The sequence below is a fragment of the Balaenoptera borealis genome, assembly GCF_965194805.1.
Source record: "Balaenoptera borealis genome assembly, chromosome: 2".
In the NCBI taxonomy this organism is placed as follows: domain Eukaryota; kingdom Metazoa; phylum Chordata; class Mammalia; order Artiodactyla; family Balaenopteridae; genus Balaenoptera; species Balaenoptera borealis.
In genome coordinates, this window is record NC_138867.1 from 184,988,966 (window position 1) to 185,015,809 (window position 26,844).

Genomic DNA, 26,844 nt, shown 5'->3' on the forward strand with positions numbered 1-26,844 from the left:
CGAGCGGAGGGAGGACCCCGGCGGGGCGCAGGGGGCAGGTGGGCGGTGCGCGGTGCGGGGGCCCGGGAATGAGGGCGGCCCCCCCCCCCCAGCTTCTTTTGTCTCCCGAAGGCCCGGGCACCCGGGAGCTCGCCATGGAAACGCGCGCCGGGGAGGGGGGCAGAGACGCGAGAAACCCGGAGACCAGGACACTCTCCCCGCGCCCGGCCTCGATGGGGCTCCCCGGGCCCATCCGAGAGGTCCGGGAGGGGAGGAGCCCGCAAACCCTGGCCCATACCCGCCCCCGCGGGAGACCGAAACCCCGGAGACCCAGAGTCGGAGGGCGCGGGAGCAGCGGGGGCGGGGACGGCGACGGACGCGCGCGGCGCCCCCGACGCGCCGAGACAAAGAGCCCCCGCCCCTAGCGCCGCCTGTAGGCCGCCGGGCGCGGGGTCTCGGGCCGGGCGGGGCCCCTCCCTCCCCGCCTCCCCTCCGCCCCCGCGGGGGAGGGGCTGGCTTTGTGTTCGCCGCGCCGCAGCCCCCGCCGCCGCCAGCTCCGCCCTCAGAGCGCCGGCGCGCCAGGTGAGGGGCCTGCGGGCTGAGCGAGGACCCCACCGTTCCTCCGGTCCCGAAGGCCCCCGCCCTGACGCGCGGGACGGACCCCGGCCCGGAGGCCCCTCGGTCAGGCCGTCCCCGCCCTCTCTGCCGAGCCCCCTCCCGGCCCCCCATCCGGATTGGCAGCCGGAGCGTCGGGCAGGGCCGCAGTGCGCGGGGGGAGGCCGCGGGCTCCCCTCTCCCCGGCCTCAGTTTCCCTGGGCGGTTCCTGTGCATCCTGGCCCGCCCTTCCTCCGCGGGCGCCGGGCACCGCGTTTCCCCAGGGCTCAGTCTGCGCCCCTCCCTCCTCTAGCGCGGCTTTGTCCCCTCCCACCACGGCCTGTGGCGCCCCCGGCACCATGATCTCAACCAAGGAGAAGAATAAAAGCCCGAAGGACAGCATGACGCTTCTGCCCTGCTTCTACTTCGTAGAGGTGAGTGGGGGGGGGGGTGGTCGCGCTGGTGGGGGCGGGGCAGAGGCATCAGTTCCGCCGGCCCTCGGGGACCCCCACGCTGAGGGACGGGCACAGGTCGCGTCAGCCTCGGGTCCAGGCACAGCTAGGGTGCCTGGGGGTGGGGGTGGGTCAGAACACTTGGGCTCTGCAGGATGAGTAGGAGTTGCAGAGACGCAGAAGGATGTTCTGCAGGAGCTGGGCAAATGCTGGGAGGCGGGACCTTCAGTCTGGGGTACGGGTCAAAAGCTCAGATGAAGGGGCTGGAGCAAGGTGCTGGGGGCCATGGGTGGGGGGGCGCGGGGTATGGATGCGGTGTCTTCCTCCAGCGTGAGGGCCGGAGGCCTGAAGGTCTGAATTGAAATCCCTCCTCTGCTAATGGTGGAGGCTCCTGCACTTCGCCAAGCTCTGATAGGACAGGCTGGGCACATAGTGAAGGCCTCGTGAGTGTTTAAGAAGTAAAAGATGGTAAATGCAGCCACCGGGCACATACTAAGCGCTAATGAGTGCAGACAACGTGTGGCCACACTTAGATGGTTAGCACCTGGGTTACTTACCCACAGTGCACCCTGCTTGCCGTGCTGGGAAGCCCAGCTCCAGCGAGGGGCCCAGATAAGGTGTGGGTGGAGAGGGGGAGCCACCAGACCCGAGCAAACAGCATCCCCCGCCACCCTGTGCAGGGTCACCCAGGCTGGTGGGTACCTCCCCAACGGGCAGGAAATCTGACAATTCTACAGATTTGCATTTGAATCCTCATTACAGTAGGTTGTACCTTCTCAGTGTTCTCCAGGCCTCACGGAGGCAGCACTCCCCCCCTCCCCAGGCACCTTCCCCCCTCCACTTCCCACTACTCTCCCCTGTGTCCCCTCCCAGAAAACCTTTCACACCCATTTAAGTCCACCAGATATGCAGCCTCCCCCCACCACCTTTGCAAGCACAAGTTCCTGCCCTTGGCTTTTTTCTAGCGGAGATCGTTGCTTACCATCGTCCCAGGAAATGGTACCCCATCCTTTTTCACTGCCACGTAGTACTCCAGCGCTGGGCCCCAGCCCCAGGGAGTTGGGCACTCGGGTGCTTCCTAGCCTTTGTGTCTCACAGACATTCCTAGAAGGAGACTCTTTAAGCCCTTTGGCCTGTGTCACCCCGCACGAGTGTGCAGAGCTTATCTGCAGGGTACCTCCCTGGGGAGCAGGGTGTGGTCACTCGGGAAAGACCCCAAAGTCCTCCCACGGAGGCCCCCACGTGCGTGCCTGTTTTCCCGCAGTTGCGTCTGCCCCGAGCGTTAGCGGCGTCTGGATTTTGACCCACCCAGGGGGCACAAAACCATATCCCAGACCCGGTCTGCATTTCCTTTACGGCCAGTGTTCCATTCATTTTTTTTTTTTCTTTTTTTTTAAACGCACACGCCCCCAAAGCCAGCAAGTTGGCTCGACATCGTGGGTGTGTGTGAGTGATCTTCCTTTGGTGCGGAGATATGCACTGAGGGGTTCCTGGTTTTCAGCCGAGGGTCTCAGGAAGCGGTGAGAGGCCGGTGGTGGGATTCCGGAGGCACTTACAGACCCTCAGGTGGTGGCAGGCTCCGACGGGGGACCTCCAACCTGCCACCAGGGGCCGCCGGTTCTCCCTCCAGTCTGGTCCGGCGGGCAGATGCAGGCAGAGGCTGGAGGAGAAGCAGGGGAGCCGGCCAGGCGTTATAGCCAACACCGCCTGGGGCTTGGAAAGTCGTGGGGGGTCTTCAGCACGACCCTGTCGCGGAAAGATTTGGTGATTTTAAGGCGCTTCCCAGTCCCCACCTAAACCCTCTTTGTGGCCTGACGCTGTCTGCCCACCGAGCCAGATGACACTGACCGTGTAATCACGGAGGCAGCCGCTAACTGCTGCTAATACCGCTACAGGCTCCACGTGCGTCAGACTCTAAGCGCTTTCAGTGTATTTGCTTATCCAGTCCTGCATTGAAGCCCTGGGTGGTGGCCACTTTATTGGTCCTGTTTTCAGCTGGGGAAACTGAGGCACCGGGAAGAGGTGGAGCCAGGATGCAAGCCCAGGCAGGTGGCTTCATTTAACTGCCTTGGGCCTCATGCCTGCATGCAGCAGGCACTCAATAAACGCTCCTTGCACACCAGCCCAGCTCCTGCAATCCCACCTTTGGCACTTCCCCTCTGGGAGCCCCCGGCCAGGGCTGCAGGGAGGGCCGAGACCCCTCTCAAGGCGCCGTACAAATCGAGTGGAGGTGGGGGCTTCCCAAGGCAGCTGGGCGCCGTTAGGGGCCCGCCTACTCTCTGGTCCCCAGATGTGCCAGCCCCACCTGGGCCTGGTGGGGGTTTGAGTTTGAGATCCTTGGACCAGAAGGGGAGGCAGAGGACACCGGGAGGTTCTGCTTGCATAAGAAGGTTCCACTGGAATCCGCTCAATAGCTTTGCAGCACGAGTGGGTGAGTGAGTGAGGTGTAGATCCTGCCCCCTGCCCTCCTCGGGCGCCATGTCTGCGACTTGGTCAAACGCAGCTCAGTTTTCCTGAACCTCAGCCTCCTGCCCGTTCATCACGGCTGCTGTGAGCAGGAGGAGCGTCATGTGTGCTGTGTGCCTATCACCTGAGGACACATGATCAGGGTGTGCAGAAGGACAGTTGCACAAATGAGTGATTCAAAGAATTCGTTCATTTATTCAGCACCTGCCATGGACCAGATGCCCATCTTCTCAGGGCTGAGTGTGAAGTTGGCACATAGAGGTACAGGGTGCAGAGGAAATAAAGCAGCGCAAGGGATGGAGAGACTGGTGCCAGGAAGGGGGTCTCCGAGCAGGGCCAGACACCCCAGAGGAGTGTCTAAGTGCATCCTTCTATCCCTGAGAGGAAAGGCCCAGAGGCAGGAACCTGTCTGTTGTTCCTAGGTTGTTCAAGACAGCACGGGTAGCTGGAGGAGAGAGATGAATGAAGTGGTGAGTGGGTGGATGGATGGACTGATGGATGGGTGGGTGGAATGATGGGTGGATGGATGGATGGATGGATGGAAGAAGGCAAGCATGAGTGGGTGGATGAATGGATGGTGGATTGGTAGATGGATGATGGAAGATGATGTATGGAGGATGGATGGAGGATGGGTGCTTGGATGGATGGATGGAAGGAAGGGAGGATGGATGGATGGATGATAGTTGGATGGGGGAAATGGGTGGGTTGATGGATGGATGGGTGGGTGGAAGAAAGGAAGGAAGGAAGTATAGGTGGATGGATGGATGATGGGTGGGTAGATAGATGGATGGGTGGGTGGGTGGGTGCACTGATGGATGGATGGATGAATGGATGATTGATGGATGAGTGGAAGGGTGGGTGGGTTGATGGATGGATGGGTAAGTGAAGCAAGTATGAGTGGACGGATGATGGCAGATGATGGATGGATGATGGATGGGAGGGTGGATAGGTGGATGGCTAGATGAATGGAAGGAAGGGTGGGTGGATGAACAGATGGATGGGTGGATATTGGATGAATGGATGCTTGATGGATGAGTGGATGGGTGGGTTAATGGATGGATGAGTAAGTGGATGGATGGATGGTGGATTTATGGATGGATGATGGCTGGCTGGCTGGCTGGGTGGTTGGCTGGATGGGAAATGAATAAATGGATAGAAGCATATTGGAAGTTGATGGACAGAGGGATGGGTGTTTGAATGAATGGATGATTGATGGATGAGTGGATGGTTGGGTTGATAGATGGGTAAGTGGATGGATAGTTGATTTATGGATGTATGGATGGGTGGGTGGATGGAAGGAAGGCTGGGTGGATGGATGAGTGGTTGGGTGGAAAGATGAATGGATGCATGGGTGGATAGAAGGAAGGAAGGAAGGAAGCACGAATGGGTGGATAGATGGATGGATGATGGAAGATGATGGATGGATAGAGGTGGACTGATGGATGGATGATGGAAATTAATGGAGGGTTGGATGATGGATGGGTGGATGGATGAACAGATGGGTGGGTGGGCGAGCGGTCAGATGGATGTAAAATAAATAAATGGTTAGATGTTGGAAGTTGATGGATGGAAGGATGGGTATTTGGATGCATGGATGATTGATGGATGAGTGGATGAATAGGTGATGGATGGATGGTGGATTTATGGATGGATGATGGTTGGGAGGAAGGATGGATGAGTGGATGCATGAATGGTGGATTGATGGATGGATAGGTGGGTGGAAGAAAGGAAGGGGGAAAGGAAGGAAGTGTAGATGGATGGATGGATGAATAAGTGGATGGATGGTTGGATGAATAGGTGATGGATGGATGGATGGGTCGATGGGTGTGTGGGTGGATGGATTAATGGATGAAAGGAAGGAAGGATAGGTGAATAGATGGATGGATGGATGTTGAGTGATGGATGGGTGGGTTGATGGATGGATGATGGAAGATGATGGATCAATGGGTGATAGATGGATGGGAGAATGGATGGGTGGGTGGGTGGATGGATGGAAAAAGAATAAATGGATAGATGGATATTGAAATTGATGATGGATGGGTGTTTGGATGAATGGATGATTGATCGATGAGTGGATGGCTGGATAGACGGACGGGTAAGTGGATGGATGGTGGACTTATGGATGGATAATGGATGAGTGGGTTGATGAATGGATGATGGATGGATGAGAGGATGGGTGGGCTGATGAATGGATGGATGAATGGGTAGGTTGATAGATGGATGCACAGATAGATGAGTGGATGGGTGGGTGGGTGGGTTGATGGATGGATGGGTGAGTAAGTGAATGGATTTATGGGTCGATAGATGGAAGGAAGCAAGCAAGCAGGAGTGGATGGATGAATGGATGGTGGATTGATGGATGGATGATGGAAAATGATGGATGGATGGGTGAATTATGAAATGGAAGGAAGGAAGGAAAGGTGGATGGATGGTGGATTGATGGATGGATGATGGAAGATGATGGATAGATGACAGGTGGGTGGGTAGATGGATGGACAGAAGGACGGAAGCAAGCAAACAAGGGTTCATGGATGGGTGGGTGAAAGAAAGGAAGAAGGGAAGGGAGGAAGGAAGTGTAGGTGGATGGATGGTTGGGTAGGTGGGCGGATGGATGGATAGAAGGAAGGATGGATGAGTTGATGGTAGTTTGATGGATGGATGATGGAAGATGATAGTTGGATGGTTGATATATGAATGGGTGAGTGGATGGGTGGGTGTATTGATGGATGGGTAAGTGGATGGGTGGGTGGGTGAGTGGAAGTAGGAAGTGTGGATGGATGGATGGATGATGGATGGTTGGGTGAGTGGATGGAGGTGGATTGATAGCTGATGGAAGATGATGGAAGGATGGATGATGGATGGATGATGGATGGATGAATGGGTGGGTGAGTGATGGACAGATGGGTGGGTGGGTGGGTCGATGAATGGGTGGGTGAATCTGTGGATGGGTTGATGGATGGATGAAGGGGAAAAAGGAAGCAAGCATAGGTGGATGGTTGGATGTTGGATAGAAAATTGGGTAGATGGATGGATGGGTGGGTGGGTAGATTGTGGATTCATGTATGGATGATGGAAGATGATGGATTGATGGATGACAGATGAATGGTTGGGTAATGAGTGAAAGGAAGGAAAGAAGGAGTGAAGGAAGGAGGTGTAGGTGGATGGATGTATCTATGGATGGGTGGGTGGTAGGATGGAATGATGGATGGAAGGAGGGAAGGATGAGTGGGTGGATGGATGGATGGAAGGAAGGAAGCATAAGTAGGTGAATGAATGGACAGTGGATTGATGAATGAATGATGGAAGATGATTGATGGATGAATGGATGGATGGAAGGAAGGATGAGTGGATGGATGGATGGTGGTTTGATGTATGGATGATGATGGAAGATGATGGACAGATGATAGATGCGTGGGTAGATAGATGGAAGGAAGCAAGCAAGCAAGCATAGGTGGAAAGATTGGTGGGTGGAAGAAAGGAAGAAGGGAAGGGTGGAAGGAAGTGTAGGTGGGTGGACAGATGATGGATGGGTAGGTGGAGGGAAGGATAGGTAGATGGGTGGGTGGGTGGATGCATAGGTGGATGGGTGGGTTGGAGGAAGAATGAGTAGATAGATGGATGGTGGATTGATGGGTGGATGATGGGAGAGGACGGATGAATGACAAATGAATAGATGGATGAACAGGTGGATGGATGGGTAGTGTATGGATGGATGGAAGGAAGGAATCAAGCAGCATGAATGGGTGGGTGAATGGATGTAGGATTGATGCATGATGGATGGGAGGATGGATGCGTGGATGGATGGATAAATGGATGGGTGGGCTGATGGAGGGATGGGTGGATGGTTTGATGGGTGTGTGGGTGGGTGGATGGATGGGTGTGTGGGTGGGTGGATTGATGGCAGGCTGGATGTATGATGGATGGATGGAAGGAAGGGAGGATGGGTGGATGGATGGTCAGATGGGTAGGAGGGTGGTCTGATGGAAAATGAATAACTGGATAGATGGATGTTGGAAGTTGATGGACAGGATAGGTGTTTGGATGAATGGATGATTGATGAATGAGTGGGATGGTGGATGGATGGAAGGAAGGATGAGTGGATGGATGGTGGATTGATGGATGGATGATGGAAGATGATGGATGGATGGGTGGGTGGATGGGTGGGTGGAAGGGTGGGTGGGTGTGTGGTTGGATGGGTGGATGGAATATGGATGAGTAGGTGGGTGGATGGATGATTGATGGGAGGAAAGATGGGTGGTCAGATGTATAATGAATAAATGGATGGATAGATGTTGGAAGTTGATGGACAGAGGGATGGGTGTTTGGATGAAAGGATGATTGTTGAATGGGTAGATAGGTGGTGGTTGGATGGATGAGTGGGAGGGTGGGCTGATGGATGAATGGGTGAGTAAGTGGATGGATATACGGATAGATGGATGGGTCGATGGAAGGAAGGAAGCAAGCATGAGTAGATGGATGAATGGATGGTGGATTGATGGATGGATGTGCATGGATGGATGGATGGATGGATGGGTGGGAGAAAGGAAGGACAAGTGGATGGATGGATGGTGGATTGATAGATATTGGAAGATGATGGGTGAATGGAGGGATGATGGGTGGGTGGGTTGCTGAATGGATGGATAGGTGGGTGGAAGAAAGGAAGGAAGGAAGTGTAGATGGATGGATGGATGATGGATGGGTAGATGGATGGATGATGGATGGGAGGCTGAATGGGTGGGTGGATGGGTGTTCAGATAGATGGATAATGAATAAATGAATGGATAGATGTTGGAAGCTGATGGATAGGTGTTTGTGGATGAACGGATGATGGGTGGATGAATGGATGGATGGGTGGACGGGTTGATGGGTGTGTGGGTGGGTAGATTGATGGATGCAAGGAAGGATGAAGGGATGGATGGGCGGATCAAAGGAAGGAAGCATGAGTGGATGGATAGATGGATAGAGGTGGATGGATGGATGATGGATGGGTGGGTGGGTGGGTGGATTGATGGATGGATGAGTGGGTTGATGGATAGATGGTTGGGTGGACTGGTGGGTAGATGTATGGATGGGTGAGTAAATGGATGGATGGATGGATGGATGGAAGGAAGGAAGCATAAGTGGATGAATGAATGGATGGTTGATTGATGAATTGATGTTGGAAGATGATGGATGGATGGAAGGAAGAATGAGTGGGTGTATGGATGGTGGATTGATGTATGGATGATGGAAGATGATGGATGGATGGGTGAGTAGGTGGATGGATGTATGAATAAATGGATGGAAGGAAGAAAGGAAGCAAGCAAGCATGAATGGTAGATGTATGGATGGTAAATTGATGGATGGATGGCTAGATGGAAGGATGAGTGGATGGATGGATGGATGGTGGATTTAGGTTAGGAATAGATGATGGAAGATGATGAATGGATGGATGGGTGGATGCTGGATGTATGGATGATGGGTGGATGGATGAATGGAAGGAAGGATGAGTTGATGGATGGTTGGTAGATTGATGGAAGATGATGGGTGGTTGATGGATGGGTGGGTTGGTTGATGGATGTGTGAATAGATGGATGAAAGGAAGGAGGAAAGCAAGCAAACAAGCATGAGTAGATGGATGAGTGGATGGTGGATTGATGGATGGATGAATTGGTTAATGGATAGATGGAAGAAGGAAGGATAAGTAGATGGATGGTGAATTCATGGCTACATGATGGATGGATGGATGAATGATGGATGGGAGGGATGGATGGATGAATGATGGATGGGGGTGAAGGATGGATGGGTATGTGGGTTGAATGGATGGGTAAGTGGATGGATGGGGTGGGTGGGTTGGTAAGTGGAGGGTAGTAAGTGTGGGTGGATGGATGGATGATGCATGGATGGGTGGGTGGATGGATGGAAGGAAACATGAATGGATGGATGAATGGAGGTGGATTGATGGATGGATGATGGAAGATAATTGAAGAATGGATGATGAATGGATGGATAATGGATGGATGAATGGGTGGATGGATTATGGATGGATAGATGGGTGGGTGGGTGGATGGGTGGTGAGTGAAGCAAGCATGAATGGATGGATGAATGGATGGTGGATTGATGGATGGATAATTGAAGATGATGGATTGATGGATGGGAGGATTGGTGGATGGATGGAAGGATGGGTGGGTAGGTGGGTGGGTGGCCAGATGGATTGAAACTGAATAAATGGATAGATGGATGTTGGAAGTTGATGGATGGAGGGATGGGTGTTTGGATGAATGGATGATTGATGGATGAGTGGATGGGTGGGTTGATGAGTGGATGGGTGGGTTGATGGATGGATGGATGGATGGGAGGATGGATTGGTGGGTGGGTAGGATGGCTGGCTGGAAGGAAGGAAGGGTGGAAGGGTGGATCAATGTGTGGGTGGATGGGTGAGTGGTTGGGTGGAAGCATGAGTGGATGATGGATGAATGGGGGTGTGGATGATGGATAGATGGTTGGGTGGTTGGGTTGATGGATGGATGCCTGATGGGTAGGTGTGATGATGGATGGGTGAAAGGAAAAAAGGAAGCAAGCATGGGTTGATGGATGGATGATGAATAGATGGGTGGATGGATGGGTGGGTGGATGGACAGAAGGAAGCATGGGTGGATGGTTGGATGATGGATAGATGAGTGGGTGGATGGATAGATGGGTGGTTGGATTGATGGTGGATTGATGGATGGATGATGGATGGATGGGTGGGTAGGTGAGTGGAAGGGAAGAAGGAGGGAAGGATGGAAGTGTAGGTGGATGGACATACCTATGGATGGATGGGTGGGTGGGTGGGTGGATGGATGAATGGAAGGAAGGAAGGAAGCATGAGTGGGTGAGTGGATGGATGGGTGGGTGGGTGGGTGGTCAGATGGATGGATAATAAATAAATGGATGAATGGATGTTGGAAGTTGGATGGATGGATGGGTGTTTGGATAAACGAATGATGGATGGATGAGGGGATGGGTGGGCTGATGAATGGATGGATAGATGGATGGATGGGTGGGTGGGTAGATGTATGGATGGGTGAGTAAATGGATGGATAGGTAGATGGAAGGAAGGAAGCATAAGTGGATGAATGGAGGTGGATTGATGGATGGATGATGGAAGATGATTGATGGATGGATGGATGGGTGGGTAGGGTTGATGGTCGGATGATGGACTGAGGGATGAATAGATGGGTGGGTGGATGGGTGTGTGGGTTGATTGATGGATGGATAAGTGGATGGATGGATAGATGGAGGGAAGGAAGGAAGCACGCGTGAACAGATGGATGACGGATGGATGGATGGATGGAAGGAATGTTGACGGATGGGGTGATTAGCGGATTGATGAGTGAGTTATGGGCGCAGGAATGGCTCTGTTGGATGGACGGATCTGTGGATGTTACACAGATGGGTGGTGGGTCGCTGGATTGCTGAATGAGCTGATCCGTGGGTGAACGGCAGCACGGACATATGGATGGCTGGATGAATCAGCGAAGGGACTGAATTCATGGGCGGATGACTCCGTCAACGAGCGTGGCGTGACCCTGGCCAGTCCCGTTTCTGCAGCTGCCCATAGTGGCGTCCTCCGTCGTGTCTCTGTACTTTCTGGAGCTGACCGACCTCTTCAAGCCGGCCAAGGTGGGCTTCCAGTGCTATGACCGCACGCTCTCCATGCCCTACGTGGAGACCAGCGAGGAGCTCATCCCGCTGCTCATGCTCCTCAGCTTGGCCTTCGCTGCGCCCGCGGCCTCGGTGAGTCCTGGTGCGGGGCGGGGCCGGCTGTGGGCCCCGCGGCCGCGAGCTTGACTGAGCGCCTCCCTGTCTGGCAGATCATGGTGGGCGAGGGCCTGCTGTACTGCTTGCAGTCCCGGCTGTGGGGCCGCAGCAGGGGCTCGGGCGGGCCCGAGGGCAGCATCCACGCCGGCGGCTGCAACTTCAACTCCTTCCTTCGGCGGACGGTGCGCTTTGTAGGTGAGTCCCCCCCGGCGTCCGCACGCCGAGGGTGGCGGGTCTGGCCCCAGCACCCGCGCCCGGCCCTCACCCTCCCACCCCGCAGGCGTCCACGTGTTCGGCCTGTGTGCCACAGCCCTGGTGACCGACGTCATCCAGCTGGCCACGGGCTACCACGCACCCTTCTTCCTGACGGTCTGCAAACCCAACTACACCCTGCTGGGCACGTCGTGTGAGGCCAACCCCTACATCACGCAGGACATCTGCTCCGGCCGCGACACCCACGCCATCCTGTCTGCACGGTGAGCGTGTCCAGTCCCCGTCCCATGGAGCATGCAGGGAAACTGAGGCAGGGGCCCGGAGCTGGCGGGGCTCACCCGGGTGCCTCTTGCAGGAAGACCTTCCCATCCCAGCACGCCACTCTGTCCGCCTTCGCTGCTGTCTACGTGTCGGTGAGTCCCGGCCGGCCCAGCCCCGTGCCCTGGACACCCCACCGGGCCCGGCTGCCCTGACCGCCCGGCCTGCCCCGCTGCAGATGTACTTCAACTCGGTCATCTCGGACGCCACCAAGCTGCTGAAGCCCATTCTGGTGTTCTCCTTTGCCATCGCGGCGGGCGTCTGTGGCCTCACCCAGATCACACAGTACCGCAGCCACCCCGTGGACGTCTACGCCGGCTTCCTCATTGGTGCTGGCATTGCTGCCTACCTGGTGAGGGGCTGAGGGGAGAGGCCCGGGTGCCAGGGGGAGGTCTGAGGGGGGAGGCCAGCCCCACCCTGGGGGACTCTGCTGAGTTTTGTCCCTTGGTAGCTAGAGGCAGAATCTCATGGGCCCAGACCTGCCAAATGTGCAGAGTGAGCGACCTGAGGCCAGAATTTGTCCCATTGGGAGAAAGGTGGACTTCCCCTCTCGGACCCCCATGGCAAGTCTGTGGCTTGGTGGGGACCCTGGTCTCTGGCTGCCAGCCCCACGCCCAGCCCGTGTCTCATCCGTAGGCCTGCCATGCTGTGGGCAACTTCCAGGCCCCGCCGGCAGAGAGACCAGCGGCCCCGGCGCCTGCCAAAGATGCGCTGCGGGCGCTGACCCAGCGGGGCCACGACTCGGTGTACCAGCAGAATAAGTCCGTGAGCACCGACGAGCTGGGCCCCCCCGGGCGGCTGGAGGGTGTGCCCCGGCCTGTGGCCCGCGACAAGACCTCACTGGGCAGCCTGAAGCGGGCCAGCGTGGACGTGGACCTGCTGGCCCCACGCAGCCCCATGGGCAAGGAGAACATGGTGACCTTCAGCCACACGCTGCCCCGCGTCAGCACGCCCTCACTGGATGACCCTGCCCGCCGCCACATGACCATCCACGTGCCCCTCGATGCCTCGCGATCCAAGCAGCTCATCAGCGAGTGGAAGCAGAAGTCTCTGGAGGGCCGCGGCCTGGGGCTGCCGGACGAGGCCAGCCCTGCGCACCTGCGGGCGCCAGCGGAGCCCATGGCCGAGGAGGAAGAGGAGGAGGACGAGGAGGAGGAGGAGGACGAAGAGGAGGAGGAGGGGGAGGAAGGGTGTCCAGCCCCGCCTTCACTGTACCCCACAGTCCAGGCGCGGCCGGGGCTTGGGCCACGGGTCATCCTCCCACCGCGGGCTGGCCCACAGCCGCTGGTGCACATCCCCGAGGAGGGGGTCCAGGCGACGGCAGGCCTGTCCCCCAAGAGCAGCGCGGCCGTGCGGGCCAAGTGGCTCATGATGGCAGAGAAGAGCGGCGCCGTGGTGGCCGCGGCCTCCACGCAGCCCCGCGTGGCCAACCCGCCGCGGCTGCTGCAGGTCATCGCCATGTCCAAGGCCCCAGGCGGGCCGGGCCCCAAGGCGGCTGAGACAGCCTCATCCTCCAGCGCCAGCTCCGACTCGTCCCAGTACAGGTCGCCGTCAGACCGTGACTCAGCCAGCATCGTCACCATTGACGCGCATGCGCCCCACCACCCCGTGGTCCACCTGTCTGCGGGTAACGGGCCCTGGGAGTGGAAGGCGGCGGGCGGCGGAGCCAAGGGGGCCGAGGGGGAGGGCGGCTACGAGCTGGGGGACCTGGCTCGCGGCTTCCGTGGGGGACCGAAGCCCCGGGCTGTGTCCCCAGGCTCCTCTGTTAGTGACGTGGACCAGGAGGAGCCGCGGTTCGGGGCCGTGGCCACCGTCAACCTGGCCACAGGCGAGGGGCTGCCCCCACTGGGTGCGGCCGACGGGGCCCTGGGGCCGGCCAGCCGGGAGTCAACGCTGCGGCGCAAAGCGGGCGGCCTGGTGCTGGGCGAGCGGGAGGCTGCGGAGGCGGAGGCCGAGAGCTACTACCGCAAGATGCAGGCAGCCCGCAGGTTCAAGGACTGAGGGCGGGGGCGGGGCCGCGCGGCAGGGGGGGGGGCGGGGGGGTGGTCTGGCTGAACGCAGACGTGGGGCCCCATCAGACAATAAAAGGCGATCGTGGAGCGGGGTGCGGCTTTTTGGAGTGAGTCATTTCGGTCACAGGACCCAGCAGGCAGACCCGGCCTCCGGGGACCATGCGTGCGCGCCTGAGGGTGGGGGTCTGTCTGGTGGAATGCAGATGTGGGGCCCCATCTCCAGGCCCCCTGAAACCCCCAAGCCAGAAGTGAGGGGAACAACACGGCTGAGTTTACACAGAGGAGGAAACAGCAGTGAAACGAACAGGCCCAATAAAGAGGGAAATCAAGTGCAGGATACAGAGAATTTATTCAGAGTCCAGTACAGACTGGCCAGGCCACCTCCTACATGTGGACAGGAAAAAAGAGCCTACAGAAAAGGTAGGAGTTGTTATAAAATTGCTTTAATTCAGTTCTCTCCACATTACAAGCCGGCAGCGGGCAGTGGCCTGCCATGCTCCTTACAATACTGAGCCTGTAATTGCTGTTATCAAAATATACATCTGTGTCACCATAAAAAAACCGCAATTGCTGCCCCTCACGTCTTACAACAGGTATAAAAAATTATAAATATTTACACCCTTGTTCCACCCCGACATGGAAACTTGAGGCCCAGGCCCTAAGGAGGGCCGGCCAGCACAGGGCCTGCGCGGGGAGCCCCTTGGACCCGTGAGTGCAGGACAAGGCGGTAAAGACCGGAAGGTAGGGCTGCTGTCCCACCTCCTGGGGTCCCAGCATTAGAGGCAGACAAAAAACAGAAACAAAACTTTGGTCCAAAATTTGCAGGAAAAAAGAAACCCTGAAAGTTTAAGAGCACTTGTCCTCCGGGACAGAGGACAGTTGTGAGTAAGGCATCGGCAGGTCGCAGACGCGCCGGCCCCATTGTGTCTGCCCTGGAAACTAGATCCTGCCCTGCGACTCAATGACAAGGAATAAAATAAAAGTACAGTATACAAAGTCATACCACGAGGAGAAAATTTAGGTTACACTCATACCATTTTTATCATCTTGCTATATAAAAAGTTACTTAAAACTATTTTTTGCATATAAATGAAAAAGATTAGAATATTTGGTCAACTGGAAATATTGCTAGGCACAGGTGTCTGCAGCTGCATCGAAGCATAATACAGAGATTACGGTGGAAACAAAGCTGAAGAAGCGACGGGGAGGGGCCCTGGGGCTGGGGGGCAAATCATACACATGATACAAGGACTGGGGGGCGGCCACATCCAGCCACCCATGGTCTACCACCGCGGCAGGCACACGATCCCATGGGAGGCTGACCCCCCAGGCCCCCAAACCCCTACACGTCTCCTACCCCAAGAAGGCCCTGCCAGAGCAGCGGGTTTAAGGCACAAGAAAGCCAAGTGGAGGTTTGGGAGCGCCCGCCACGCAGATTGCAGAAGGCACGGGCGAGGGGCCGGGCTGGGCCTCCACGGTCACCAAGAGCCTGAGGTTGGCACCCCACCTCCCCCAGGTGAGCAAGTGAATTCGATTTAATTTCTTTTAAAAACAGGTAAACTGATTTCTCTTTAAAAAAATAAAATCTCTGGTCTTTTTTTAAGGTCACTTCAGCTGCTTTTTAAAGTGGCTTTTTTTCTGGAATGATGGAAGTTGTCGCCGGGTGCCCGGCAGGCTGGTCCTTGGTGGCGGCCTAGATGGTGGACTTGGAGAAGGACACCCGCAGGTGGTGGTTCTCACCCAGGTCGTGGTTGTGCAGGTCGATGAGCGCCTGGATGGCCTCCTCCACGGAGCCCATCTGGATCAGCGCCATTTTGCGGTCCTTCCTGCAGGGAAAACGGGAGGGACACAAGGAGCCATGAAGGGCCGGGTGGGGCAGGGCAGGCCCAGGTAGGGCAGGGCAGGCGCAGGGGCAGCGGGGCGAGGGGGTGGGGCCGGGCTCACTGGAAGAACTTGAACCCTTTCACGATCCCGCCGTTGCTGGAGAAGAGAATCTTGAGGTCGTCCTCGGAGATGGAGGGCCTGCAGGGGGAGAGGAGGACCTGAGACAGTCTGTGGAATGTCAAGGCCATTCCCTCAATACAGCAGCTGAGTGTCCAGGGAAGGGTGGGGTCTCCAGGAGCTTTTTAGAGGCCCCAGAAATAGGTTATCAGAAAATGACCGTGAGCATCTGAAAGGTGCGCTGGAAGCAGAGAACTCACTCCCCTGGGCCTCCAGCAAGGCCTCCCTAGGGCCTGTGGAAGCCCCTGGAGATGGGAGCGTCACAGGAGACCTTTACAGGCACTCACGGGATATTGGAGAGGTGCAGGGTGGCCGAGGGTGGGAAGATGTTCTGGAAGTTCTTGGAGCCGGGCTTCTTGAAGCGGTGCAGGGGCGAGTTGCCGTAGTCCTTGGTCAGGCCCTGGTCCTCCTGGCCCTCACGGGGCAGCTGCACATTCTGGTGCTTGGAGAGTGTGATGCGCACCGGCTTCCCGTGCAGCTTGTGCCCGTTGAGGTGGCTCATGGCTGGGGGGAAGACACGACAACACAGGACCCATGTGACCCAAGGCCCCTGGGCACCGGCCCCGCAGCCCCCGCGGCCCAGCGGCCCCGCAGCCCTTACCCAGCTGGGCCTGGCTCCCGTCGGCCATCTGCACCAGGGCGTTCTCCTTCTTGTTGAACAGGATCTTCACCCGCTGCACGTCGCCGTACACGCCTTCAAGGGCACAGGGACAGACTGCTGAGCCGCCCGGGCCCCGCGGCCGCCTCCCCGCCGGCCCCGCGACCCGCACTCCCGCACAGGGCTGGCTCTCCCCGCAGCTCTGCTTATTCTGCCTCTGAGAAGCTGTCTAGTCACAGGGAGTGTTACCGGGAGGGCTACCTTCAGCAAAGAAGCCCTGAAATCCAGGAAAGGCCAATTGCCAAGAACCATCCTGCGGCTGCTACCGACACATCTACTCTGCCAATAGCATGCGGGGCCGTAAACCATGCTCTGGAGTCCAAATCAGTACGCAAAGCGCAGCCCGGACCGCACGCTCGGACATCTCAGAGCGTGACAACCACCTCAATTACACGAAAACAAGATAATAAAAGTGGGAACGATAACATACCGAAAAGAATAAAGAGGCTTTGGGGTGTGACTCTCTTTAGAGGACAGCAGAGCAAGGCAGCGAGGGACAGGGAAAGGGAGAGGTCAGGGGGCGAGTTGGAATCGTCCACCACGAGGAGGCAGCCCCGCAGGCGTGCAGGTTGATGGATGATGAAGTTGTCAGGATGTTAATATTCAAGGGCAGGTTGGTTTCCGGAGAGCAGGGTTTGAGGGGAAATTTTGTTTTTATTTATTTATGGTTTTGTTTTGTTTCAAGCAACAACAGGAAGCAGAAGTACCGTGCAGTCAGTTGGCAAAGAAATTCCGGATCAGGGCAAGAAAAAAAATTGGGAAAGGGGAAGGGGAGAAAAGAAAAAAAGTAGCAAAAACACAGGTCAGTAAATACATAAGAAAACACGCGGCGTCCCATCAGTCAAGACCACACACACTACGAGCCACGCACCGGGCGGACAGCAGGAGCGCCCCCCGCGGGGAGGAGACGGCGCCCGCCCCCACCCCTCACTCCCCCAACCAGGCCCTCCAGGAACTGTCTCCCCGGGGCCCACACCAGGGCCTCCAGTCAGGCTCGCTGGGGTGGCTGTTAGCGGAGAGCTTGGCTAGAGGAGCTGGGACAGGGCTTGAGAGGCCGCAAGTCACACGTGCTCAGACAGGCGAGAGCAGCTCGTTAAAATAAACAGGAACCCCGTCTCTCAAGAATCAAAATATCTCGAGCCTTTATCATTTCATCCCAGCTCCCTGAGCTGAACTTGGCCACCGAGACAAGCGCAGGCCCGGCTGCCACCTCAGGGACCATGGCTGGTGGCCTTGGCTTGCACCCCCTCCCCAGAGGCGCCCCGCAGGCCCCTGCAGACCGAGGTTGGTTGGGCTCGAAATTGCAAGACTGCTCTCGTGGACACAATACTTCAACTCTCAGCATCATGGAATTAGGAACATACATTGAGATGTTAAGGAAAACAGGAGGACTCCAAGCGCTGCGGAAAGGACGCAGCAGTGAGTGACGTCAGTGCAGAGAGGAGGACAGCATGACACCTGCAGGCACTGGCCGGGCCAGGGGACCCGGCTCCAGGGGCCCCAGTGCCTGGGGGAGGGGCTCAGTCTGCACTAGGACCTGAGAGCAAACTCCCGACTCCTACTTCCGGAAGGACAGCCTGGAAGAGCCACGTACCTCGGGGTTGAGGTTGCTGACCAGCAGGACAGCGTTTCCTGCCCCTGCCAGGCCCGGGATGGCGATCCGGCCTGCCGCCGCCGCTGCCGCCGCCGCCGACGGGATGGCCAGAGGAGCCAGGGCCCCGTGCACGTTAGGGACAGAGAGGCCTGGAGGGAAGAGGCGGTCAGATAAGCAGCGGCGCCCACCTTCTCCACTGAGACAGAAATGTGGGTCCTGCCCATCCTCATGCAAACGGAGACACGTGGGGGGGTGGGGGGGGGGAAGCGGCTGGCCCAGCAGCACGCCTGCAGCTCCTCTACGCTTCTCGTGGCACAGACCGTGCTGGCTTAACCATCTACATGCGCCAAACAGCACAGAAAGCTCCGGCTCCTCAGATGCAGGATCGAGCCCAGCGGCCTCGGCCGTGCTGGCATGCAGGTGCCCGTCACCATGCAAATGGCACGCCGGGCAGGACAACAAGCTCAGGACTGTCACGTAGGTGGGCGCCTGGCCCCCGGGAGGGATGCTCAGGTGTGCCCGCCCAGCTCACGCCGCTCCGCTTACCAGGCCACTTAAATGCATCTACTAGGGGCACATCCCTCCAACCACTGTGCGCTGGTCCTCACTGGGCGCTTGAAGGGAACCAGACCAGAGACTGTGGGGTTAGCGGGCTCTCTGCACGGCCCTGCCCTACGACTGCCCTGTCCAAGCTCCGTGGGGAACCTGGAGGCCTGCGCCCAGGAAGGTGGGCTCCCCCCGTGACTGCGCCACGTTGGCTGCCGTGGAAGCAGAGCTACGGGAGAGGTGTGGGCATGCAGAGTCGGTGGTAGGGACGAGTGTTTGAATACCTGCGGCTTGAGGAATTGCAAAGGTGGGAGGGAAACCAGCTCCTGCATACGGAGAGGCTGACATTATACCAGGCGCACCTAGAAACAAATGAGACACTAATCATCGCACCCATGGGTGCGAGCCGGCTGCCAGTGCCCCACCCGGCGGGTTCTGGGCTGGTGCTGTGTGGGCATCCGGGAGACAGGTGCTGACCTCCCCGGGTGCGGAGCCGGGCGCCTGGGACTGAGCTACGTGTCCTGCCCCCCACCCCACCCCGCCCCGCCGCTGCTGTCCTGCCACCGGGCATCTTACCGAAGGCTGCAGCCATGGTCTGGTCCAGCGAGGGCTGACTGTCGCCGGAGGGCAGATCGGGGCGCGTGTAGTCGCGGCTCTTGTCGTTGTTGTACTTGACGTTGAGGCTGGTGAGCTTGGAGAAGTCGATGCGCAGGGTGCAGCAGGCGTTGTAGATGTTCTGGCCGTCCAGCGACTGCGGGGACAGCGAGAGGGCTGTGAGTGGGGGCCTGGCGGCCGGCGGCGCAGCTGCCCCGGGGACCACTCACCAGCTTGGCGTGCTGGGCGCTCACGGGGTCGGCGTACTGCAGCAGCGCCTGGAACTGATTGTTCTTGGTGAAAGTGATGATCTTCAGGACGGTGCCGAACTTGGAAAAGATCTACAGGAGGAGGGCGGCCGGGTGGGGTTGGCCTCAGCCCGGGAACCGGCCTCCACCCGCAGGCCAGCACTGCCCTGCCACACCCCGCCTCACCTGGTGAAGCACGTCCAGGGTCACCGGGTAGAAGAGGTTCTCCACGATGATCCTGAGCACCGGGCTCTGGCCAGCCATCGCCATCCCCGCGTCCACCGCCGCGGCTGAGGCGGCCAGGGCCAGGTTTCCCGACTGGACTGAGTTCACCGCCTGCAGGGCCGCCTGGGCCCGCTGTGGGGGCAGAGCCGTGAGTCCCACAGGCCCCAAGGCCACCACGCGCCCCCCCACCCCACACCCCAGGACACGCACCGCCTGGTTGGGCGAGCTGTCCGTCTTGAGCTCCTTGTGGTTGGAGAACTGGATGTAGATGGGCTGGCCACGCAGTACGGGCGTCACCGACGTATAGTAGTTCACCATGGTGTTGGCAGCCTCCTCTGTGTTCATCTCGATGAAGGCCTGGGGGCGGGGGTCGCGTGTGAGCCAGGCCAGGACCCAGGAGGCCCAGTGACCACCCCAGAGAAGGCCTAGGCCTTGTACCTGGTTCTTCCCTTTCAGCATCAGGAGATTGGTGACCTTCCCGAAGGGCAGCCCCAAGGAGATGACCTCCCCCTCAGTGACGTCACTGGGCAGCTTTCGGATGTGGATCACCCTGGAGGGCACGCCTGTGCTCCTGTTGTCCCCCTTGAATTTCTTGCTGTCGTTTCCATTTGCTGCAAAAGGATGGTGTGCGTGGCACAGAGCACTTCCCGGCTCCCCTAGAGCAAGGGATCCCTCTCCTGGCATCGGCTTCCTCCCAGCTCTGGGAGGCTGCTGGGATGGGGAGATCTCCACACCTGGCTCCCAGGGAAGTGAGGCTCAAGGTCACCAAGGCCAGGCCCAACCAACCCCAAGTGCGCTCCTCAGAGCCACAGAGAAAGTGCTCCCAGGTAGGGCCGCGGTTAGGGTTACCTGTGGAGGCCGAGTTGCTGCTCATGATAAAGGGTCCGTTAGTGACACAGGCAGAGAAGAGCTCGTCAGATCCCCGCTGGAAGAGAGGGGCTGGTTGGAACCGAGCAGCGTCTATGCTGCAGCGCCCCTCAACCCTCCCTACGGGGGCCCAGTGGTTCTGCACCCAAGACACAGCTCCTTTCCCCACCTGCGGAGCCCCTGGGGGTCTTTCCCCAGGCAGGGCCAGCGTCTTGTCCCCTACAGGGGCTCTGCGTGTCCCGTCCCCCCCCCACCCCGTGTCTGGGGTCTGCACGGGCTCAGGCTGGCTACCCCGAGGCTCGGCCGTCGTGCTCTCAATCACGGCAGAACCACTCAAGGCCCACGAGGACAAAGCCCCCTTGTCACACACACTGCAGCCACCCGCTCAGCCGCAGGAGTCTGTCCTACTTTCCAGTCTGAGGAAACCGGAGCCCGATGACCAGAAAGGCCACCTCTCCAGGCAGCGGGCACCTTGGTGACAAACAAGCAAGAAGCTCCCAAAGTGCCCAGCCCATTCTCTTTCCAGAAACGACTAGTTGACTCATTAATCTCAATCTAATTGAATCAACTCCCAGAACCAGGTAAGACTGAACCCAGGGTGAAGAAGCAGACAGGGAGCCCTCCTGCCGGGCGAGGACAAAACCCCACCCGAGGAGCAGGGAGCCCCCACTGGGACCAGGAGGCTACCCTCTAACAACTTCTGGACACGAAACCGGTGGCCTGAGAAGAGCTTCCCTGCCCTACGTGCCCCACGGCCTCCCGGCAGGAACAGCAAACACCAGCCGTTCTCACAGCCAGACCCTCCAACTGCCATTTTCGCCAGCTCGTCCCTCCTCAAGGACACCTTATCTCTGCCCTTCCCTCAAACCAGCTTAACTGCCACTTACACAAACAAGCACGCCGGACACCCAGGGGCCTCCCCACCTTCCGGGGGTCTAGCCCTAGAGCTCTAGGTGCCCCAGAGCCCCTTCGGGACACTCACACCCCACCCTGACCCTCGAGACAAGCTGAAGGAAGCCAAGGAGGTTCAAGGTCTGCCTCTCAGGACAGGAATCGGGCACATGCCAACACTGCTGGGCGCAAACAGGATGCTCTGGGCCGCCCTGGCTGCTAGGCCACCTGCTATGGGCGTGACCCTGAACCCAGACCCCACGCCAGGCGGGCATCTGCAGGGGCCTCCCCACCCCATGGCTCCCCAGGGCTCAGGGCTGAGATGGCTGCGCAGAGGGCCAGCACCTGAGCCCGTGAAGGAACGGCAAAGGCTCAGGCCCCTGCCGGGCCTTCGAGTCCAGAAAAGGACCCAGAACCGCAGACCGCTTACGGGCTGGCATTTGTTATAATGAAGCAAAATGTTAAAAACCCCAAGCACTCCAGGCTGACCTGACCCGTCATGCCCCAGCTCACTTTCCCCAAGTGGACCTGGGCGCTTCAAGGCTCAGAGCAGTAGACCAGCCCCAGCCGTGAACGAAGGGCCACATAAGAACCCAGGCAGAATGCCCCTGAGCCACCGAGGACGGAGTCCCCCCGCCTAAGTGGTAGGAATGTGGACTTGGAGCCCTGACCCGCAACCCCGGCACACAAAGGCCCCCCGTCCAGAGCTGGACAGGAACGGGGCACCCGGGCGGCTCCCACACACCGGCTGCACAACCTTAAAAAGAGCACCTCGCCTCCCATCTTTGACAGGTGACAAGCAGGGCCGGGATTCCCTCAGGAATGGGGCGTCCTTGGCCCCAATCATGTTCTCACAGCAGACGGCCTGGCACGCCTACATCTGCAGGGTCTGTGGGGCAAGCCCTGCCCACTTGGCCGCCCATCTCCCCCAGGCCTCCCTCCCGGACACCGCCCCCTCCCCCAGCACGGGGGGGGGGGGGGCAGGTGCACGTGGTGACCAGTGGCTCCACATGAGACAGCCCACTGGGGCACAGCCACTCTGCGGGGTAGAAGCCTGGGGGGACGTGGGCCAGTCCACGCCGCGGGGGAGCTCTTCCCAGCTGCTGCCGCAGGCCCCTGCCCTAAAGTCAACTCAGCACCGACAGCGAACGACCACCTAAGCGCGCTCGCTGCCAGAAACAGTGCCTAGAGCCCCCCTCGCTTCTTCATCGATAGCTTACGCACCAACACTCCTGATGCCTCACTTGGGGCCCAGCTTATCCTGAACCTGAGGGGGAGGACCAGGCTGCCCTCCCGGTGGGCCCCCCGGTGCACGCCCCCTACAGGCTCAGGGCCTCCATCCTGTGCAGCTGATTCTAGCAGCCAAAACCCCCCAGGCACGGGATGGAGGAAACAGCCCCTGGAAGAGGTGCTCCGGCTGAAGTGGCCCCCAGAGAAGCAGAGGGAGGGTCCCCGTGCCAGTCATAGCACTCCGGATGGATGAAGTCCCTCTCCCTCCTCCCGCCACCAAACAAACAGGTTTTATCTGCAGGAAGATCGGAACAGGCGGCGTGCGAAGATGAGTCCACCTGGGAAAACCGAAACCAGCCACCAGACCAGAAACCAGCTGCTGCCTGCTCCTCAGGACACCCGGCCACCTGCGGGGCTCAGGACACACGGCCCGAGGGGGGACACTCTGCCCCCGACGTCCCGTTTCTCTGAGCAAAAATTATCTGAACGAGGACAGCCTCAGGAGCAGCCTGGAACCACCCCAGAGCCCCAAGGAATTCTATGGTCCCGCCCCCACCCAACAAGCTGCTTAAGTTGCAAACAAACTTCAACTTTACCCACACGAAACTGAGGACAGACATCCCGTCACCCCGCCATGCATCCCACCTCCAACCGCAAGCCGTTTTGAGCTCGAGGGCAGGGCAGGGGGTCCCGAAATCAGACTGCTGAGGGGCCACCCACCCCCCGCCCGAGGCAGGCTGTCCACCCCAGGAGCACCGAGCCGGGCAGCCCATGGTGGGAGCGGGCGGAAGGAGAAAGCAAGGTCACAAACGCCTACCTTTGTACCAACTGCTATGTCTGGGACGATGCTGCGGAGAGAAAAAAGGAGACATCAGCCAGGGCGCCCGCCACATCCCGGCGCACGAGCGGGGGCTCGAGGCCTTCGTCAGCTAGAAGGCTGGGGCAGGGAAGCGAGCCGTCCGCCCTTTAATCACCACTTGAAAAGGAGCCATCATTGTCCTCCGGCTCCCTCCCGGCAGGACCCCGGCCCCGCCTCTCGACCCGTCCAAACACAAAGACACCCCCTCCACAGGCCCTGGGAGAGACATTTGATGCTGGTTAAGGTTCAGGTGCTGCTGTTTGCTTTCTAGAAACTGGTAGTGCTTGGGGGACGTTTCCAGCAGAAGGCAAGCCGATAAAAAGGCAACTCAAGGGCCCGAGATTAGAGCTCCGGCCCTACGGGGCCGAGAAGGGGGCAGCTCGGTGGAAAGGATCAGATAGAGCTGACACGAGTTACTCATCAACCGGGCTCCACGTGAGCGGACTTTCTCCCCCCCCCCCGCCCCGCCCCGCAGAGCAGGCCCCGCTAGGAAAGGCGGGGCCGGGGGAGAGCACAGCTGCCCCGGACTCCTGGGTCCTGCAGCCCAAGCCCCCCGGGAAAACAGAACCCTCCGAGGACATCTATGTAATAAACAGAAACCGGCAACAAACTAACGACTTCTGAAATATCAGTCCAGGACACAACTCAGCCAGCAACGCCCCTCACAAGGTCACCTGGCCGCCAAGGCCTGGCGGTCCCGTGACAAGAGCCTCTCATGATGTCACACAACATGTCCCCCGGCCCAGCCTCGGGCCCGGCAGAGGGCACCGGGACCGCCGCCTGCAGGATCCCCCTCGGGCTCTCAGGGAGGTGGCTCCCACCACAGCCTCGGCTCAGGCCCTGCCCCATCCTCACCCACCGCCTCTGCGGTGGAACCCCCACCTCTTCCCCGCAAAAACCTCACGGGCCAGCGACAACGACTTTTAAAAATCTTAATGAGTCAAAAAAACTTCCCAGAAAAACAAATAATGAAAAGCACGCAGTTTCCCAACTGCTAACCCAGGCCGCCTGGCGGCTTCCTATTCCCAGGGAGGGCTTCGGACACAGGAAGTGTTTTACGTAAAATGGCCTTTCTGGGAAAGGTTTTCCGACCTTCCAAAAAGACGGCAGGCCAAACAGGAGCTGCACCCGGAGGCCAGGCCCGGCTGCCTAGGTAACCACACCACCGACGAGAAGCTGCAGATGCGCCCCCAAACCACATTACGGGGGACAATGGAGGACACAAAACTCGAGAACTTGACCAGACGGCCAAGAAAACCGAGCACACGGCCCGCTGGTTTGGGAATGGGTTCTCTGGGCAAGTCCACCCCAGCCAAAGCGGAAGGTAGACCAGGAGAAGATCAAGTTCCTCTTGCTGCAGCAATTTTTCTAAAAGGTTGGCCTCAATTCAGGTTGAAACCTATCATTTCAAGCCCAAGACACCAAAGACACGTGACCCTCCGGGCACTTTTAACCGCCCGCCCCGCCTGGTCAAGCCAAGAGAGAAAGGAGAGCTGGTTCGAAGCTCCCCACCACAAAATTCCCGCAACTGCCCCTGAACGCTTCCCACGGGGTGCCAGACGGGAGAGCGCAGCTCCACCGACTTCCACCCCTTCCCGAGAACCTAGGCCCCGCCGCCGCGCGGCCCGGTCCCCCCCACCCCGACACCTCGGCACGCTGGGAGCGGGCTCGGGTCCCGAGCCGCCCCGCCCCCACCGCGCCAGGGGCGCCACCCCGGGACGCCGGGCTGGAACAAAGGGGGCGGCGGAGGGCCCGCGCCCTTCCGGGCGGGAGGGCGGCGTCTCCGGCCGCGCCCGGGCCCGCGGCGGGCGGGGCAGGCCGGGGCAGTCCGCGCGGCGGGAAAGCCCGCGCACGCGCGCCAGAGCCGCCGGGAGCGCGCGAGGCCGCGCACGCGCGCGGAGACCATACACGGCGCGCGGAGACCATACGGGGCGCCGGAAGGGCCAGAAGACTCTCCGAGGGCGGCGCGTGCGCGCAAAACCCGGACGGGAAGCGAGAAGGGCCGCGCGGCCGCCGCGTGCGCACGGGACAGGCCTCGTGGGCACCGGAAACGGGCAGGGCTCGGCCCGGCCGCCCCCTCCCCCAGACCCCCGCCGCCTCGCGCCCCCAGCGGCCCCCTCCAGGGCCGCACCCGCGCCCCAGGCCGGGGGGAAGGGAGGGAACCGGGCGGCGCCCCGGGGCCCGGGGTGGAGGCGGAGCGGCGCGCCAAGACCGTCGCCCCGAGAAGGCCGGGGCGGCGACGAGAAAGAGACCGGAGCGCGAGAAGGACAGGGGGTAGAGCGAATGAGTACTACTCACCCGTCCATTGCACACACAGGAGACCCGCGGGGGACGGAGTGGAGGCGCCGGAATAGCAGGAACCGACCCAACGGCTCTGAGTTATAGACTCACAAAATGGCGGAGACGCCCGAACACGTCCCCCGCGCGCTCTGCCCATTGGCTCCTGCCGCGCAGATGGGCGGGGCGAGCGCCGCGGGACCCCGCCAGCACCTCCCAATGGATAGGAAGTCGCTCGAGGGGTGGGGCCAAAAACAGTGGCAGGCGGCCATTGGGGAAGATGGCCGTCCTTCAGGGCTCGAGGCGGAAACGACCGGTGGAGTCGGGGAAGGGGCGAAGAGGTGAGGCCACGTGATTGCGCCAGAGCCAGTGAGCGAGCTGCCCTCCTGCGTGGGGCTTTGCTGGAGAAGCCATCTTAGGAGTGGGTACGTGGCGGGTCAGGCGGTGGGAAGCGTGCTTCCCCCTGGCTGTCGCCATCTTGCAAACGGGCAGAGTCCACCTCCACCTCGGGCGTGAGAGCAAAGGGAGGCGCGTCGCCATCTTGAAGTAGGGCAGGAAACCTCCAGGGCGCCACCTTGCTTGTGGGCACCTGGCCGAAGTCCATTTCGAACTCAGACGTTACGCTTAGGTTAGCACGCGGAGCAGTGGCGGCGGCCTAACGCGTCCCAGAGGCGCCGGGGCTGTTTCCACTGCTGGCCACCAAGCCTGTGGCACGATGTGGCCACGGGTCGCCCCTGACTGTCCTTTGTTTGCCCCAGAGCAGCGAAGCCCGACCACGGTCTCCTTGCCTGATTGCAGGAATGGGAAAACTGAAGCCCGGGGGGCACGGCTGACGCCGCCCTGCCTGCCTGCAATGGGGGGAAAATGAGGCCGGGGGCGCACGGACAACCCCGTCGTGCCTGCCTGCAATGGGGGGGAACTGAGGCCCGGGGGCGCACAGAGCAGACTTCGCTGTCAAAGGACGTTCAGGACTGGACGGGCCTCCATCCCAGCAGCAGAACACCCCAAACTTATCCCGGAGAATGCTGATTCCAAAGA

General features: G+C 59.3%; 2 protein-coding genes across 7 annotated transcripts; one reads left to right on the forward strand and one right to left on the reverse strand.

The window, feature by feature from the left end:
• The first annotated feature begins 159 nt into the window (after positions 1 to 159).
• Positions 160 to 13,828, forward strand: PLPPR3 (phospholipid phosphatase related 3). Its single transcript, XM_082383135.1, is given in 8 exon segments — positions 160 to 561; positions 887 to 1,007; positions 11,064 to 11,249; positions 11,327 to 11,468; positions 11,554 to 11,749; positions 11,842 to 11,906; positions 11,909 to 12,156; positions 12,441 to 13,828. Coding segments are annotated over 7 exon segments (2,277 nt in total). The 5' UTR covers positions 160 to 561; positions 887 to 932; the 3' UTR covers positions 13,806 to 13,828.
• A 318-nt stretch (positions 13,829 to 14,146) lies between these two features.
• PTBP1 (polypyrimidine tract binding protein 1) lies at positions 14,147 to 25,967 on the reverse strand. 6 transcript variants are annotated; one of them, XM_082383139.1, is made up of 15 exons: positions 25,828 to 25,967; positions 23,488 to 23,518; positions 20,532 to 20,607; positions 20,121 to 20,293; positions 19,893 to 20,039; positions 19,644 to 19,814; positions 19,440 to 19,550; positions 19,192 to 19,366; positions 18,900 to 18,977; positions 18,070 to 18,218; positions 16,906 to 16,939; positions 16,419 to 16,511; positions 16,105 to 16,321; positions 15,761 to 15,838; positions 14,147 to 15,642 (listed from the first exon to the last, which is right to left on the reverse strand). In XM_082383139.1, the coding sequence occupies exons 1-15, from the start codon at positions 25,833 to 25,835 to the stop codon at positions 15,510 to 15,512; spliced, it is 1,674 nt and encodes a 557-aa protein (XP_082239265.1). In that variant the 5' UTR covers positions 25,836 to 25,967; the 3' UTR covers positions 14,147 to 15,509. The 6 variants fall into 6 exon arrangements, with proteins under 6 accessions (XP_082239265.1, XP_082239263.1, XP_082239262.1 ...); XM_082383137.1 differs by having other exon boundaries at positions 20,121 to 20,338; XM_082383136.1 differs by lacking the exon at positions 25,828 to 25,967 and adding an exon at positions 25,177 to 25,301 and having other exon boundaries at positions 20,121 to 20,338.
• Positions 25,968 to 26,844: the final 877 nt, after the last annotated feature.

Bases quoted from the DNA above. Each gene is read 5' to 3' on its own strand.
- PTBP1 (XM_082383137.1), bottom strand. The intron at 19,367-19,439 runs GTGAGTGGTCCC...CTGTCCCCGCAG, and splicing joins GCGCCCAGCACGCCAAGCTG to TCGCTGGACGGCCAGAACAT. The intron at 16,940-18,069 runs GTACGTGGCTCT...TGTCCTCTAAAG, and splicing joins TCAGCAACCTCAACCCCGAG to AGAGTCACACCCCAAAGCCT.